Source organism: Mustela putorius, unplaced genomic scaffold (assembly GCF_011764305.1).
Source record: "Mustela putorius furo isolate JIRA1106 unplaced genomic scaffold, ASM1176430v1.1 tig00000580_pilon_pilon_pilon, whole genome shotgun sequence".
Classification (NCBI taxonomy): Eukaryota; Metazoa; Chordata; class Mammalia; order Carnivora; family Mustelidae; genus Mustela; species Mustela putorius.
Genome location: NW_025421423.1, coordinates 9,138,751 through 9,152,606, shown reverse-complemented (window position 1 = coordinate 9,152,606; position 13,856 = coordinate 9,138,751). Strand labels below are relative to the sequence as shown.

At 41.1% G+C, this 13,856-nt stretch overlaps 1 protein-coding gene across 1 annotated transcript; it reads left to right on the top strand.

Annotated features, from left to right (window-relative positions):
• The first annotated feature begins 2,285 nt into the window (after positions 1-2,285).
• Positions 2,286-13,419, top strand: LOC101678827 (phospholipid-transporting ATPase ABCA1-like). Its single transcript, XM_045081646.1, has 5 exons — positions 2,286-2,423; positions 4,019-4,143; positions 5,736-5,791; positions 8,218-8,407; positions 13,230-13,419. Exons 3-5 carry the CDS (start codon positions 5,766-5,768, stop codon positions 13,362-13,364), a joined length of 351 nt encoding a protein of 116 aa, XP_044937581.1. The 5' UTR covers positions 2,286-2,423; positions 4,019-4,143; positions 5,736-5,765; the 3' UTR covers positions 13,365-13,419.
• Positions 13,420-13,856: the final 437 nt, after the last annotated feature.

Here is a 13,856-nt window from a genome sequence, read left to right as displayed (position 1 = left end):
TCCTGACTGACCAGTTAAGATTACATTTCTGGGAAAAGTTGGTATTGCAATTAGGTATTAAGTCCTGGTTTACTGACTTGGGGCCTTAACTGAACTGGTGCCATTTTGGGCCTGCATTTTTAATTAGTTTTTTTTTTTAATTTTTTTTTTTTAAGATTTTATTTATTTATTTGACAGATGGAGATCACAAGTAGGCAGAGAGGCAGGCAGAGGGAGACAGAGAAGCAGACTCCCTGCTGAGCAGAGAGCCTGATGCGGGACTCAATCCCAGGACCCTGGGATCATGACCTGAGCCAAAGGCAGAGGCCTTAACCCACTGAGCCACCCAGGAGCCCAGTTATTGTTTTTTTTTTTTTTTTTTAACAACACAATAAGGATGTAATTTTTTTCCCATCTAAGTTACCAAACCCTGTTTATTGTACCATAGAAACCTTGGGGATCTGTGTACTGGAAGCACTGTGTAAGATTATGTAGCTAGGAATGGAATTGCTGGGTCATAAGATATGAACCATATTCATCTCTATTAAACAATGACAAACCATCTTACAAATTCATGCCTTTACTCATAGTGTGTGGGTTTTTTCTGACCAATTTGTCCGTTTGGTCTGATGAGTATGAAGATGCATTTTTACACCTTACATAAGAAATAGGTATCAAGTAAAGGCTGGAGGAAATTATACATGTGCAAAGGCAATAACCCACTTGATGATGTTCCTACATCGTTTTGTCCAAAGGTCCAGCTCATGCACCTCTGCAGAAGGAAGCAGGAGAGATCATCCAGTGCTGTCTGAACGGGGTAGGAAGGAGGGCAGTAGCTCTACGTGTGAACTTTAGATGCCTTGTATTTTGGTGACGTCCCTGGCTAAGTACCTTCGTGCAATATTCTAAGGGCCGCTAGATGGTGGTATAGACTACCTTTCCTTCATTAAAGCAGGAACTAGCATGTGCTATTTTTATTGTAATTTTTGAGTTCCTGTAATTTAAGCTATAGTCATTTGGTGTGGAGTTACCTCACAGTTCCCTTTTTTGGTGTGTGCATGATACAGGATTATTTACTAGAAGAGAAACATTTCAGTACAGGTTGTTGACAGAAATTCAAGTTTAAAATTTGAAGATGTGAAGATGTAATTGGCTTTATTCAACAAGTCATGAATTGGGCAGCATCTCTTGAGTAAATAGCTCTGTGGAAGAGTTGTGCAAAATGGAATAGGCAGGAGGAGGGTGGGACAAGGAGGTTATTAGCAAAAGAAAAGGCAGGATTGTTTCAGTTTTCATTCAGTGTTTCTTAAGTTTTCTACTCCTATTAGTGAATATTTTTGTCAAGCACCTGTTGTGTGTTGAGCATTGAGTTCTTCTTCAACTTGTCAACATGTCTTGATATTTCTCTACCAGCCTCCTAGTTGCTAGTCTTCTTGGAATTAGTAGTAGGAAAGATTTGTGTGTAACTCAGTATTAAATATAGTGTGATTTTATTTGAAGTTTTTGTATTTAAATTGTTTTTATTAGTAAAACACATGAACATATGTGTTTAATATATATTATTATATACCTTTTTAGATATCTTGTATTAATTGGCTTTTTGTTTTGCATTTAAAAGTGAATTCTAGTGCCAGTTTATTTGAAATGTTTAAACATTTTAAGTTTCTCATTAATAAATATAATTAGTTCTTGAAATAGTCTTTGCAGGTCTATTGCTTTGAGTAATTTCTGTGCCTCCCAGCTGGTATTGGAGAGAGATGTTATGGGAGAAGTATTTTTGTAACTTTTGCTACTTATTTTAGATTGCTACTAAATATGTTGGTTTTTTTCCCTGCATATAAATGAGACACTTCTAGCTTAAAAAAAAAAAAAAAACAGTCATGCACTTAATTTGTGATACATTTTTTTCATGAAGTTCCTATTTCAAATGAACCATTGTCCACTGTTCTCCAGTATATTTCTTTTCACTTCTACAAGCTGCCGTAGATACCTACTGAGTAATTAATTCATTTTAATGTGTTTTAGCTTTACTTGACCATCATTATTTTTAACGGAATCTTTGTAATTTTTTTCATGTATATATGAGAAATAATTTACATTTCTCTGATTTCTTGTGAATTCAGCATCTTTCCATAATTTCGTAGGTCATATTGTTTTCATTTTTCGAGATCTCATTTTATTACTGTTGCCCAATTTTCTGTTGTATTGTTCAACTTTATATTACTGATTTGAAGTCTTGCTGGAGAAGCCTGAAAAAGAAGAGCAAGGCGGTATCAAAACAGCCTCAGATAGTAGGTGACCTTCGGTGTTGGCTTCCTGCAGAATCCAGAGAAACAGACCTGCTCAGCGGGATGGGCTGGAAGCTCACACAGCAGCAGTTTGTGGCCCTTCTGTGGAAGAGGCTGCTGATTGCCAGACGGAGTCGGAAGGGATTCTTTGCTCAGGTGACAAGTGCTGCTCGAGGCCAGCGACTCTGGCTTCACGGGTGGGCTGCGGACTCCCCGACCAGTGAAGGCAGGAGAGGGTCGTGGGTATGGGGTAAATGCTGGAGCCAGACTTTTCGCCTTTCAATCCCAGTCCTGCTTCCTGTCACTCACGCATCTGTGGGCAAGTTACTTCTCTGTGCCTCCTTGTCCTCATCTTTAGAAATGAAGATAAGGTGCCTATGATGTAGGGCTGTTATGAGGATTCAAATGAGTGCTTAGAGTGGGCCTGGCATTTAGTCGTGCTGTGTGTGTGTGCACATTTGTGTGAGTTTTATGGTAGAGGACAGTGTAACAAGGACAGATGTAACCGGCCCTCAGAAAAATATACTGCTTGAAATATAAATAATTAAGAATTGTACCCGTCACGCAAGCATGCTTAAAGATGACCTTGAGAAGAACATGTACTAGCATCGGGCCTTTGTTGCAGAGAATGGTACACATCTGGGAAGCTGAGCCCCTGGGAACACCTGGCTGGCTCCTGGCGAACACTAACCACCTGCTTCCCGTTTTCATTGTCTCCCCTGCCTCAGAGAAAGCCTGCTGTTAAGGTAATCCCTTTAAGTGCACTTGCTCAACTACTAATTCCTTGCTGGTTGACCAGGCACACCCTACTCTTCTTGTTTTCCCATAAGACTTATGATCAACATAGGACTCAAATTCCTTCTTGTTTACCTACAAGAAGGCTACTATGGCTACTGTATAACCTTCTCCTTTGTTGGTTGTTATCTTGTATCTAATAAATACAGGACTGAAGAGTTTTTCTGGACTGAGTTTTTCCAGCCACAGTCCTTTCAGTTGTCCCCTGCTCACTCTCTGTTACAGTTGACGTGTTTGTGCCTCCTTCTCTTGTGTGCCATCAGGAAGCAGCAGACAGAGTTTAGAAACATTGGCTGGGCAAATTCAGTTTTCATAACCTGAGATGCACTTGACATATAAACTTCTTGGAATCGTGACTTTTCTGTAAGTCTATGTTTAACTGCAAATTGATAGAAAGGTGGCCAGACAGGTCAGCAGAAAATGGGCAAACAGAAAAGACTCCTTACACTGTTGCCTATGTGTTGGTGTTTCCATGCTAAGGCACTTGGTCAGTAGGGATAAAGTTATCCTGCTGTATAAAACCGAGAAGTACAGAGAAAGCATCTGCAGAAATTCTTCCCTGCAGACTGTGTGGGTAATGAGGGGGTATGAGTTTGGAGCACGGAGACCTGGGTTTGAATTCTGGTTCTGCTACTTACTGGCTGTGTGACCTTGGGCAAGGTACTTAGTCTCTCTGAGATCAACTACTTTGGTTTTTGATTGGTGATAGGGTTGGAACAATAACGAACTGAGATAATTGTCATTCAGTATTTTCTCAGAAAGAAGGATTTAGGTAATGACGCTTTTGGAGGCCATTCCATGGTGATAGGGTTTGCTGTTCCCTTTCAGAGCGTGGGATCTGGTCTGGGAGGCTGGCTGGACTCTTAGGGGCTTGTGCCAGGCCCCTTTCTCTGACATTTGCCCCCCACCTTTTTTTTTTTTTTTCCATTTCCTTTCCCCCTCTCTCCTGGTTGTAGATCGTCCTGCCAGCTGTGTTTGTCTGCAATGCCCTGGTGTTCAGCTTGATCGTGCCCCCCTTTGGCAAGTACCCCAGCCTGGAACTTCAGCCCTGGATGTACAACGAACAGTACACATTTGTCAGGTGCGTGTTTGCCTTCTGTGCCCCAGGAGAGAAGAGAGCTCAGGCAGACCAAGTGTTGACACTGCTGAGGGCCAAGGGGATGTGGACTCAAGAGTAACAGGGTGGGTTGGATTTTATCAGCTGTTCTAAAGCCCCGACACAAACTAATATCCAAACTAATATCGTATGCAAAGAATGGCAGCGAATTAAACCTGAAATGATAGTCCTCTGTTGTCATATTTGAACTTTATTCCTCTTTATACTGGTATTGCCAGGTACAGTTATATGTATTTTAAGAAAATAATCTGCCCTTCTACAATATATGATTAAATTATTAATGTATTTGGATATTTATAGCTATGTTAATTTTGTGGTTGTGTTAAAGTATTTGTGCATGCCGTACCTCTAGGAACTTAATGCTTTGTTCTCTCCACAATGCAATTATTACACTTTTTATCTGTTAAGTTTTAGATATTAGCTAGTATTTGTTCTTTTGACAAAAATACCCCTTATTTATAACAAACAATCTGACACTTCAAACAAAAGGTTATAGGAATTTCGTAATCTTGTCAGGCAGAATTTTTTTTTTTTTTCATATCTGTAGGATTTATAAATCTTTGGGTGGGGAAAAACTTGAGAGTGATATCAAAATCAAGGAAATTTGGGATTCCCAGGTTGCTTGGTTTAATGGTTAAGGGTCCAACTCTTGATTTTGGCTCAGGTCATGATGTCAGAGACATGAGATCAAGCCCTGTGTCAGGGTCTGGGCTCAGTGGTCTGCTTGAGATTCTCTCTCTCCCTCTCCCTGTGCTCTTCCTCTCCACACTCAGAATCTCTGTCTTTCTCTAAAACAAGTAAATGTTTAAAAAAAGAACAAGGAAGCTTTCTTTTAAAACAGTTATACTTTATGTATGTAATATACTATATATAGTGTATACGCATTGTATATACACAAAGTATACATATAGTATGTAGTACGTATAGTATATATATATATACATATACACACATATAGTATTTATACTATATTTATTAGTGTGTATGTGTGTATATATATGTAGCATAGTGTGTATGTATGTGTGTGTGTATATATATAGTATATATACTATAGTGTAGTGTGTGTGTGTGTGTTTGTGTGTGTATGGCTCAGATTTACTTTATTCTTTCTATTCCAGGCTCACCTTGTGTTGCTCATGGCTGTAGAACATGGGCTTATCTCATGTTTATAATCTGTGCTCATTATTGTTTGTATTTTTTAGTTGTCCATGCAGATAACATCTCCCTGACCTTTGTAGAAAGTCCTGGTTGTCAGTGCCTCAGTGGATAATTGTGAAAGTACTTTTGAAATATTGATTCTTACTAAGTTTGTGAAAGTAGTCCATGCCCAGAGGAGCCCTTAAACTCATGACCCTGAGATGAAGACTTAAGTACGGTCAGGAGTCGAATGCTTAACAGACTGAGCCACCTAGGTGAAAGTCCTTTTGAAGTACAGATCCTTAATACGTTTCCTTACTTAACATTAAAATACATATGTAAATGTGTATTATGTATGTGTGTTTGTACAGATATATGTGCACACATATATCCAACTTATACGTATTTATATATTCTAGATTGTTGGTTATCATCCTGGTATCAAATGTATGGCTACTGTCCAAGGTCCTTATAGGTGAGTCTGTGTTTTATTCATTTTTGTGTTAAGAACCTAACACTCAGGAGGTGTTTAATAAAGTGTTTACTTTGGAAAACTTTACCTCCTGGTTCCCATTTTTGTTTTTTTAAGATTTTATTTATTTGACACAGAGAGAGCTTACAAATAGGGGGAGAGGGAGAGAGGGGGCAGGCAGGCAGGGAGAGAGGGGGAGCAGGCTCCCCACTGAGCAGAGAGCCTGATGTGGGGCTCGATCCCAGGACCCTGAGATCATGACCTGAGCCAAAGGCAGAGGCTCAACCCACTGAGCCATCCAGGCGCCCCCACTTCCTGTTTTTAATGAATTACTGAACTGGCTGCTTCTTATGTACCCACAGTGATGACACTCGTGAGAATGTGGGCACCATGAACTCTTGAATGCCCTCAGGAAAGATGCGGGCTTTAGGATCCAACATATAGAAGGAAAACAAATCCTCTGAGTGCTGTTTTAGACCCTCCTTTACTGGCTTCTTGTCATTGTCACTTGGTTTCCTCTCTAATATTGCATTTATCAGCTGCATGCCACACTGTTGACTACCATCATTTGCCATTTGAATCATTTTGTTTATTTTTTAAAAAGCTAATAAAGTAACCTAATCAGAACATCTAGAAACGAACATTTGGAGGATGTTCTAAAATCTTGCAAAGTGAATCATTATAGCTGTTTTTTTTTTAACTGTGATAGCACATTAATATTTAATTTAATAGCACTTTATACTTAAAGGTCAGATGCTTCCCACTAAATCTTGTACCTAAGTTTTGCGATGGGCTGCTCCATTATATATAATTTTTGGTTTTGCTTATAAGCCTTTTCACTTTGACAACCTGAAAACATGATATATTCACTTTTTATGAAAATGCGTATTTTCTTCTTTTAACATGTATTTTTTATAACCTTTTCTTTAAAATCCTTTTTTAAGGCACTGTATCAACAAATTTGGTGAATGTTCATACCCCTCAAGGTGTCTGAAGGGGAGGCCAAAGGGATTACTGATAAAGACAATGACAAGAGATAAAGAGCCAGGTGCTGGTAGAGGTGGGTTCAGTTGTCCAGGTTAGAAAGACAAGAGGCATGACCCTGATTCGAATGCTACAGCTTTGATGAAGAGCACCATTGATGTGTATTGGAGGCAGTCTGAAGGCAAGATCTCTATGCTGACAACTTTACTGAAATTCGGATTTGAAGTTTTTCAAAAAGTGGTATACTTAAGGGAGATTTGAGTAGGACACCTACCAGTGGCTCTTTATCTCAGCCAATCATCTTTTGGAGGTTTTAGAGCATGAGCTTCAGGAGGGCATCGTGTCTTACTTTGACTTTTCCATCAAGTTACAGTGCCTTAGAACTAGAGAGCAGTGCACAAATCTGTTCCTTTGATGTTTTTAGTACATAGAAGAATAACATAAAGAGTGTAGCTGTGCATTGTAGAATCTTGGAACTGCAAGGGATATTAGAAATGACATGTTTCAACATGTCATTTTGTACTTTTATTTGACTGGTGGAGAAGATAAGACCCAAGAGGGCAAGCGTGTTGGTGATGGTCCACAGTGATTCGGAGCTCGCGTCAGGCGTAAAGGCCTCGTGATCCTTGCAGAAAACCTAGCGCTTCAAGTACTGAGCATCCTCACTGCGTCCCCTGCAGACCCCAATTCTGTCCTCATTTTAAACCATAAAACGAATCTTGCCATTCTGCGCCAGATTGAGCATAACGTGCCGACTCCTTCCCAGGCCCGTGTCATCTGGCGCTGGCTTCGCTCCACCGTCCTCCCCGTCATTCTCCCTCCTACCTCATCCCGTGCCAGCTCACTGCCCTCCTGCTGTTCCTCAAACGTGGGAAGTTCTTTTCTTTTGAGGGACTTTGTACTTAAACCTTCCATTGCCTTTGCCTGTAGTGTTTCTCTCCCCAAATCTTTCCCTGGCTGCTGCTTTCTGGTCGTTCATGCCTTGGAAGAAGTATCACCCTCCTAGGAAGAAGTAGTCTGTCTTCCCCTGATTCACTGTTCTCTTATTTTGCTTTATTTTTGGCTAAGTGACATTTGCTTATTGCCAGATTCCTCTACAGGAGGTAGGGACTTTGTTCACCCCAGGCCCTCAATTATGCAGAACACTGTCTGGCACATAGTATGTGCTCATTGAATATTTACTGAGTGAACACAGGGGCAAGAGACCAAATGCTGGCAGACTGGATTGCCTGGAGTTTGGTACATGAGTGTTTAGGGCTTCTTTGTGTTCCTTCATCCTTAACTATAAGGTGAGTTTGCAGCTTACAGGTCTGTGGGGAGATCAAACAAATGGTGAGGGCACAGATGCCTGTTTGTGGTTGTTATTGATTGGTCTGTGCTCCTGAGGCTCCAGGAAAGGCCAGGTCCTCTCAGGTGATGCCACCTTTGATGTCCTCCCTTTGCAGAAACATGCCCTGCTCCGTGGGGGAGGAGGAGTGGACCACCGCCCCGGTCCCCCAGACCATCGTGGACCTCTTCCAAAAGGGGAACTGGATGATGGAGAACCCTTCACCCATCTGCCAGTGTAGCAGTGACAAAATTAAGAAGATACTGCCCGTGTGTCTCCTGGGGGCAGGGCGGCTGCCTCCTCCACAGGTGAGTCAGTCTCCATGTGATTGAGCAGATGGCAGTGCAGGCCGGCTGGGAGCTTCTGCTGGGGAGGAAGGAATGGCTGACCTGTCAGGGGGTTGTCTTTCAGTCTTGAGCTTAATTGATTTTTTTTTTTTAATTTCTTTTCAGCATAACAGTATTCATTGTTTTTGCACCACACCCAGTGCTCCATGCAATACGTTCCCTCCTTAATACCCATCACCTGGCTCCCCCAACCTCCCACCCCTTTAAAACCTTCAGGTTGTTTTTCAGAGTCCATAGTCTCTCATAGTTAACCACCCCTTCCAATTTCCCTCAATTCCCTTCTCCTCTCTATTTCCCCATGCATGTTATTTGTTATGTTCCACAAATAAGTGAAACCATATGATAATTGACTCTCTGCTTGACTTATTTCACTCAGCATAATCTCTTCCAGTCCCGTCCATGTTGCTACAAAAGTTGGGTATTCATCCTTTCTGATGGAGGCATAATACTCCATAGTGTATATGGACCACATCTTCCTTATCAATTCGTCCATTGAAGGGCATCTTGGTTCTTTCCACAGGTTGGCGACCATGGCCATTGCTGCTATGAACATTGGGGTACTGATGGCCCTTCTTTTCACTACATCTGTATCTTTGGGGTAAATACCCAGCAGTGCAATTGCAGGGTCATAGGGTAGCTCTATTTTTAATTTCTTGAGGAATCTCCACACTGTTCTCCAAAGTGGCTGCACCAATTTGCATTCCCACCAACAGTGTAAGAGGGTTCCCCTTTCTCCACATCCTCTCCAACACACGTTGTTTCCTGTCTTGCTAATTTTGGCCATTCTTACTGGTGTAAGGTGGTATCTCAATGTGGTTTTAATTTGAATCTCCCTGATGGCTAGTGATGATGAACATTTTTTCATGTATCTGATAGCCATTTGTATGTCTTCATTGGAGAAGTATCTGTTCATATCTTCTGCCCATTTTTTGATATGATTATCTGTTTTGTGTGTGTTGAGTTTGAGAAGTTCTTTATAGATCCTGGATATCTACCTTTTGTCTGTACTGTCATTGCAAATATCATCTCCCATTCCGTGAGTTACCTTTTTGTTTTGTTGACTGTTTCCTTTGCTGTGCAGAAGCTTTTGATCTTGATGAAGTCCCAGAAGTTCATTTTTGCTTTTGTTTCCTTGGCCTTTGGAGACATATCTTGAAAGAAGGTGCTGTGGCTAATATCAAAGAGGTTACTGCCTATGTTCTCCTCTAGGATTCTGATGGATTTTGAGTTTATCTTTGTGTATGGGGTAAAGGAATGGTTGAGTTTCATTCTTCTACATATAGCTGTCCAGTTATCCCAGCACCATTTATTGAAGAGACTATCTTTTTTCCACTGTATATTTTTTCCTGTATAATCTTTGTCGAAGATTGTTCGACCAAAAGTATAATCTTTGACCAAAATATATACAATATAAATATATTTGACCAAAGTATAATCTTTGTCAAAGATTATTTGACCATAGAGTTGAGGGTCCATTTTTTTTCCTGTATAATCTTTGTCGAAGATTATTTGACCAAAAGTATAATCTTTGACCAAAATATATATAATATAAATATATTTGACCAAAGTATAGTCTTTGTCGAAGATTATTTGACCATATTGTTGAGGGTCCATATCTGGGCTCTCTACTATGTTCCACTGGTCTATGTGTCTGTTTTTATGCCAGTACCATGCTGTCTTGGTGATCACAGCTTTGTAGTAAAGCTTGAAATCTGGTAACGTGATGCCGCCAGTTTTATTTTTGTTTTTCAACATTTCCTTAGCAATTTAGGGTCTCTTCTGATTCCATACAATTTTTAGGATTATTTGCTCCATTGAGCTTAATTCTTATCGGAGAGAATAGCATTTGGGTTTTGAGGGGAAGGGACTTGGTCTGCAAGTTCCTGTACCTTAGTTTAACTTCTTTCTCTATTTTGAAAAGTCAGCCCAAGTAACAACTTGTTTGAGTTAAAACCAGATCTCAGCACTCTGGATCCATGGGCTGTGGAAGGCACAGTCTGGTTTCTCCCACTGAGGTAATGTGACACAATATCTTGTGACAGACCCGGCTCCATCCCTGCTTGTGCCACAGATGAGCTGGTGACCTCAGACAGGCCGCTCAGCCCCTGGGCCTGTTTCCTCACCTCTGAATTAGGGAGACTGGCCCATGAGATTTCTGTGGGTCTTAAAACTCTGACAGTCTCTGAGACTGTGAGTGTGGGGAGCAGTTCTGAGCCTTTTTCTGAGAACAGTTTCAGGTAGAGGCTTGCTTGTGATCGCCCTCTGTTGCTTTATCAGCATCTAGGTTGCAGGATGAGGACAAGCAATTGTAAATGGGTGTGAGAACTTAAGTCGTGGATACTTCTCTTTAAAATTAAGGGTGAATCTATTTGTCATTATAACTCCAGTGAACCAAAGTAGTCACCGGGTGTAATCAGTGATCCTGCTTCCTGAGAGCCTTAGTGACTGTAATGAGTCATGTTCCACTGTCTATTGTTGAGTAGCTCAGAATAATTTCCTGGGGGACATCTTGGCTTGGCATAAGTGAATGGCCAATGGTGAGGGCAGAATGCACTAGACCTCAGTGTTTGGCTGATGGCAGCACCTTGGCTTTGTGGGCAGGGTCTGGTCACACTGTGATCCACTTTCTAGGGACATGCGTCACTGTTATCCATTTTGTTTTCTGCCCCAGTTGTGCTACCCTAAAGACACATGTGCTTTCTTTAAATTTGCAGAGCTTCTAGTTCAGTCATGTTATAAAATAAGGTGATTTTAAAATTGGTTTTATTCAAAGTATGAGTCTCCTGTCCTAGTTATACTTTTCTTCCAAATCAGATTCCCAGAGAGTTGTGTGGATTCCAAGACAGTTTTTCAGTTTTCACTTTTTACATGGACCAAAGACTTGGATTGAAAAAATGGTATTAAAACTACCTATTTTCCTTGTTTTTTCAACCCATTTCTTCCTTTGCGCTTTGAAGGAACAGGTGGGACTTAAGAAGAGGAGGAGGAATCCTTGAAGTTTTTTCATACCTCCTGGAAAATGAGATGCTTTATATGGCTGCCTCAAAGCTTAGCTCTTTCACTCTTTCCCACTTTTCCTCCTTTGTCTTTTCCCCAAGAGCTGGTACCCATAGAACTCTGAACAGTGCAAAGTGGGACCCCTAAAGTGGCCCTTTTGCCAGGAAAGTGCCATAGCTTTCTGTTTAGCCCTCTCTAGCTTACTGTGGTCAGTGATCCTCACTGTTTTGGCTCCCCATCTGCCTGCTTGAGACCTGTGTTCAGGCCTGAGCTACCAAGGTCAGAGAAGCATCAGAGACAAATAACTATTCTTTCCTCAGTGTGTCAGATGTCAGAGTCCATAATCAGGCTCAGGTCCCTTCTCTTTCCCACTGGAGCTTCTCTTAGCAACCTGGGCAGGAACTGTTAGAGTCAAAAGTTTGCCAGAATCCATTAGAGGTGGCTGTGATGTAACTTTCACAGATTCTAACTTTGAGGAAGAAATATTTCTTTAAGAAGAAATATCTAAATGAAACATGTACATATTCATGTGGAGTCTGCTGCTGAGTGGTATTATTTTCCACACTGTCTACATTTTATATCAGGCTGTTAATATAGGTATGGTGGGTTTTGCCTGGGTGCCAGTAATTCTCAGTCACTTCCTCTGAGTCAAAAGATTCCAGTAAGCAAGTAAAGAAACACTTGAAGTTGTCCAGGACTTGTCAGGAAGGTGGGCCCTGAGTTGCTGGTATGTGGGAATTATTGTAGGTCAGTCAGATCATAAAGCAGCTTATTTAGGACTTTTGCATACAAAGTCATCACTGGTATTTAGTGATCTTGTGGCAGCCAGGACTGAGCTACTCTATTTAATATCTGAAAGTGTGTATCTTGTATATGGAGCATGGCAGTTATTCTTTCTCTTCTACACAGTATCAGTATAGGTCATTAGGAATTTTATAAAAGAGCCTTTGTGGGATGCCTGAATGGTTTAGTCAGTTAAACATTAGTCGTCGGCTCAGGTCACGATCCCAGGGTCCTGGGATTGAGCCCCACATGGGGCTCCCTGCTCAGTTGGGAGGCACTTTTCCTTTTCCCCCTCCCACATTTGTGCTCTGTCTCAAATAAATAAAAAAATCTTAAAAAAGAAGAGACCCTTTGTAATGGGCTTATAGGATCATTCTTATAACCAGAATCTTAGAATTTTTTTTTTATAGAACTTCTGTGTCTAATAGATTGATATACTATATACTATTGTTTTAAGTTTACCTATAGCTGGAAGAATTTGAGTAGTTTCACATTAATATTTCTGTACTTGCTGAGTTTTCAAGCCATATTGTATGTGTGAGAATTTACAACCTGCTGCTCTTGTAAGGTCAGGAACAGTGGACCAGAGTGAATGCCATATGGCCATTCTCAGGCCAAGCAGTGGGAGCAGCAGAAGAGGAGGGAGGAGCAGACTCCCCACTGAGCAGGGAGCCCGATACAGGGCTGGGTCCCAGGGTCCCAGGATCATGACCTGAGGTGAAGGCAGATGCTTAATCCACTGAGCCATGCAGGTGCCCCAGTGCTGGACTTTTTAACCCAGTGAGATGTTATGCATTTGTTTTTCAGATTTTTGACTTGAAAATAATCATGTTTAAACTCTGAGTAAAAGAAATGTATTTATTTATTGAACAGATGTTTCTCCCTGGGCTATTCATCAGATGTGTGTGTGTGTGTGTGTGTGTGTGTGTGTGTGTGTCCTCCTTGATTGTGTTCTCAGCTGCATCAGTGACTCTTCAAATCTTCACTGACTTTCTCTCTGCAGAGCATGTCACGGACATCCCTGTGTCCATCTGTGTCATTTTTGAGATGTTCTTCGTCTCAAGCCAGCTCTGTTGAGTTCCTGATCCAGGAGTGGGTCCGTGAGGCAGAACACCTGCAGTTCATCAGCAGAGTGTAGACTGTCACGTACTGGCTCTCCAGTTTTGGTGGGACATGGTAAGAACACCCACCTGCTGCTGCTTTCTAAATCTCCGTGTCAGGGCTATGGATTGGATGAGAGAGCCCCTGTCTCTTCTAAGTGTTCTAGCTAATCTAATGAATGAAAAAGGGAAGGCAGAAGCAGCTGTATGTTTTCATGACACAGAGCTGATTTATGCCAGAGAGAATATCTGTTTACACCGACTGCAGATAACACTACTGTCACCTAATTTGCTAAGTGACAACTTTTAAAGAAACACTTAGTCAAAACTCAAAACCTCTCTGATAGGTTTTTACCTATCAGAGGTAGGATGTTGTTTCCCTCACTAGGAAATGTATCTGTCTTTTGAATTCTTGAGGACCAGGTAAGTGAGAGCTGAGTATGCTTCCTGTTTTTCAGTTTTCCCTCAGGCAGCTAATAATTTAATATGTTATATTTGCAATATATGTTAGAAACATAAAATCATATAGT